The sequence below is a fragment of the Apium graveolens genome, unplaced genomic scaffold (assembly GCF_009905375.1).
Source record: "Apium graveolens cultivar Ventura unplaced genomic scaffold, ASM990537v1 ctg7533, whole genome shotgun sequence".
NCBI classification, from domain to species: domain Eukaryota; kingdom Viridiplantae; phylum Streptophyta; class Magnoliopsida; order Apiales; family Apiaceae; genus Apium; species Apium graveolens.
Window position 1 is genome coordinate 1 of NW_027420401.1, and position 2,738 is coordinate 2,738.

The following is a 2,738-nucleotide window of genomic DNA, read 5'->3' on the forward strand; positions in this document are numbered from 1 at the left end:
CATTTGGTCTTGCTTTCTTTGAGTCTCTTTTCAATACCACGGAGAAGGATTCTGTTGGTGACTTCTACTTGCCCATTTCCTTGGGTATATGCTACTGATGATTTTTTGTGTTTGATCACGCGCTCCTGAAGGTAGGACTCGAATTCTAATCTGATGAACTATGGTCCGTTATCTGATACTAGGACTCGTGGAATCCCGAACCTCATCAAAATGTTATCCATAAACTTTATGCAGTCCTGCTGGTTTATGGTCCTCATTGCTTTCGCTTCAACCCATTTGGTCATATAATCAATTGAAACTAACAAATACCTGAGGTCTCCTTTTGCCCGAGGAAAGGGTCCCATTATGTCAATACCCCAGACAGCAAAAGGGATTGGTGATAGGACTAATGAAGGTAGGACTGGGCTGATTCGGGACACATTGCTGAAGAGTTGGCATTCCTTGTATTTTTTCACGAACTCTATTGCATCCTGATGAATAGTTGGCCAGTAGTAGCCTTGCCTTATGATCTTATGAGCTAGGGCCTTTGCAGATATGTGATCTCCGCATATCCCTTCATGTACTTCCCTCAAAAAGTACTTTGCTTCATCTAGGCCAACACATTTTAGGATAGGAGATGAGAAAGTCCTGCGGTAAAGTAGTCCTTCTTCGAGGAAGAATTTGGCTGCTTTGGCTTTCATTCTTTGGGCTTTTTCTTTGTCTTCTGGGAGCTCCCTTTTCTCTAAGTAGTTGATGAAAGGATTCATCCAGTTCTGGTTGCTTTCGATCTCCAGGACTTCTCCGGAATCAATAGATGGTTTGTGGAGTTCTTAAAAGCAGTGTTCCAGAAATCGCTAGGCGTGCCAGGGCGGTGAGGGTACCTTTGAGAGATTAATCGGCAAGTCGGAGATTAATCGGGCCGATTAATCGAAACATTAATCAGAAGAATATAAATATTATTTTTAATTTTTATAATTATAAATGATCAATATGTCAAATATTTGTTTGAAAAAAGAAATTAGAATGATATTAAACAATATCTACACATTTGACATGCGTTATGTACTAATTATTGAGTTTACAATATTAACTATTTTAATTCACACTTTTAAATTAATTATAATATGTAAATTTATATTTTAAATGAGAAAGTAAATATATTGATTAGTTGTTACTTCTTACTAGTACTTTATATTAGAAATTGACATGATATTGTGTGAAATTATGAAATTAATGAAATAAATTATAAAAAGATAAAAAAAATATTTTAAATTATTTTCCGCCTAGACCGCCTAGGACCAATTTTTGACCGTCTAGCCCGCCTAATCCCGATTTTGACCCGGTTTTTGAAAAAACGCCTAAATCACCGCCTAGGTCCGAGTCGGGGCGTTTTACCACCGCCTAGCGCCTAGGCGGCCGCCTAGACCGATTTTTAGAACATTGCTTAAAAGTAAACTGAGTAGTCCAGGTCTGATGAGTTCCGGACTAATTTGGATAGAATTTCTGCTTCCTCATTTTCTTCTCTACATATCTGCAGGACTTGATACTTTGGAATTGAAGCTAGGTAACTTTGAACCAGTGCCTGATACTTTTCCAGAAAAGGGTCCTTTGCTATGTATTCTTCGTTTGTTTGCTTGACCACTATATGAGAGTCGCTGTAAATTTTTAAGTCCTGGAGCCTCAGGATACTGGAGAGTTTTAGTCCTGCAATCAATGCCTCATATTCCGCCTGGTTGTTTGTTGCCGGAAAACCGAAAGATATAGCTGTTTGAATGTTGAATCTCTCAGGACTTTTTAGTATAAGTCCGGCTCCCCACCTCTCGCTTGTTGAAGAACCATCTACTTTCAAGGTCCAGGCTCCCGGATTTGCCTCTTGGTTTGTCTCTGGATCTATGTTCATTAGCTCTAGTTCTTCTTCCAGATAGTTGCATTCGATTATGAAATATGCAAGTGCTTGAGCTTTAATGGTTGTCCTGGGAATGAAGCTTAAGTTGAACTGGCTTAATTCCACAGCCCAATTTACTATTCTTCCCGAGGTCTGGCTTGTGAATTATCTTTCTGAGAGGCTGATTTGTGACCACTCTGATTTCTCTTCCTTGGAAGTAGTGCCTGAGTTTTCTTGAAGTTATGACTAGGGCGAAGGCAAACTTCTCCAGTCTTGGGTATCTAATTTTCGCATCTTTAAGAACTTGGCTGGCGTAGTAGACTGGTTCCTGTCTTCCATTCTCTTCCCTGATTAGGGCTGCTCCTACTGCTTGTGCTTCTGCTGATAAGTATAAGTAGAGAGACTCTTCTGGTTGAGCTTTAGTTAGGACTGGTGGCTGAGTGAGGTAGGACTTGATTTTCTCAAATGCCTTTTGGCACTCCGGACTCCAGTTTAATTCTTTCTTGTTGCTTGCTCCTTTGAGCAAATCGAAGAATGGTAAGCACCTATTTGCTAGCTTTGAGACAAATCTCCTGAGTTCTGCTAGGGATCCTGCTAGCTTCTGCACATCTTTTTGGGTCCTGGGAGTCCTCATCTCCTGGATTGCTTTTATCTTCTCAGATTAGCTTATATTCCTCTGTTGATGATCATGAATCCTAAGAACTTGCCTACTCCTACTCCAAATGTATATTTCTCAGGATTCAGTTTAAGTTGGTTCTTCCTCAGGTTGTCAAAGCTCTCATTCAGATCTTCCACATGTCCTGGTATGGTTGATGATTGGAAATCATATCGTCGATATAGCATCCAAGTTTCTTCCGATTTGAGACTTGAATAT

At 39.9% G+C, this 2,738-nt stretch overlaps 1 protein-coding gene across 1 annotated transcript; it reads right to left on the reverse strand.

Moving 5' to 3' along the window:
* Nucleotides 1–1,423: 1,423 nt before the first annotated feature.
* LOC141704185 (uncharacterized) lies at nt 1,424–1,879 on the reverse strand. Its single transcript, XM_074507488.1, has one exon. The coding sequence runs from the start codon at nt 1,877–1,879 to the stop codon at nt 1,424–1,426; it is 456 nt and encodes a 151-aa protein (XP_074363589.1).
* Between the last annotated feature and the right edge of the window lie 859 nt (nt 1,880–2,738).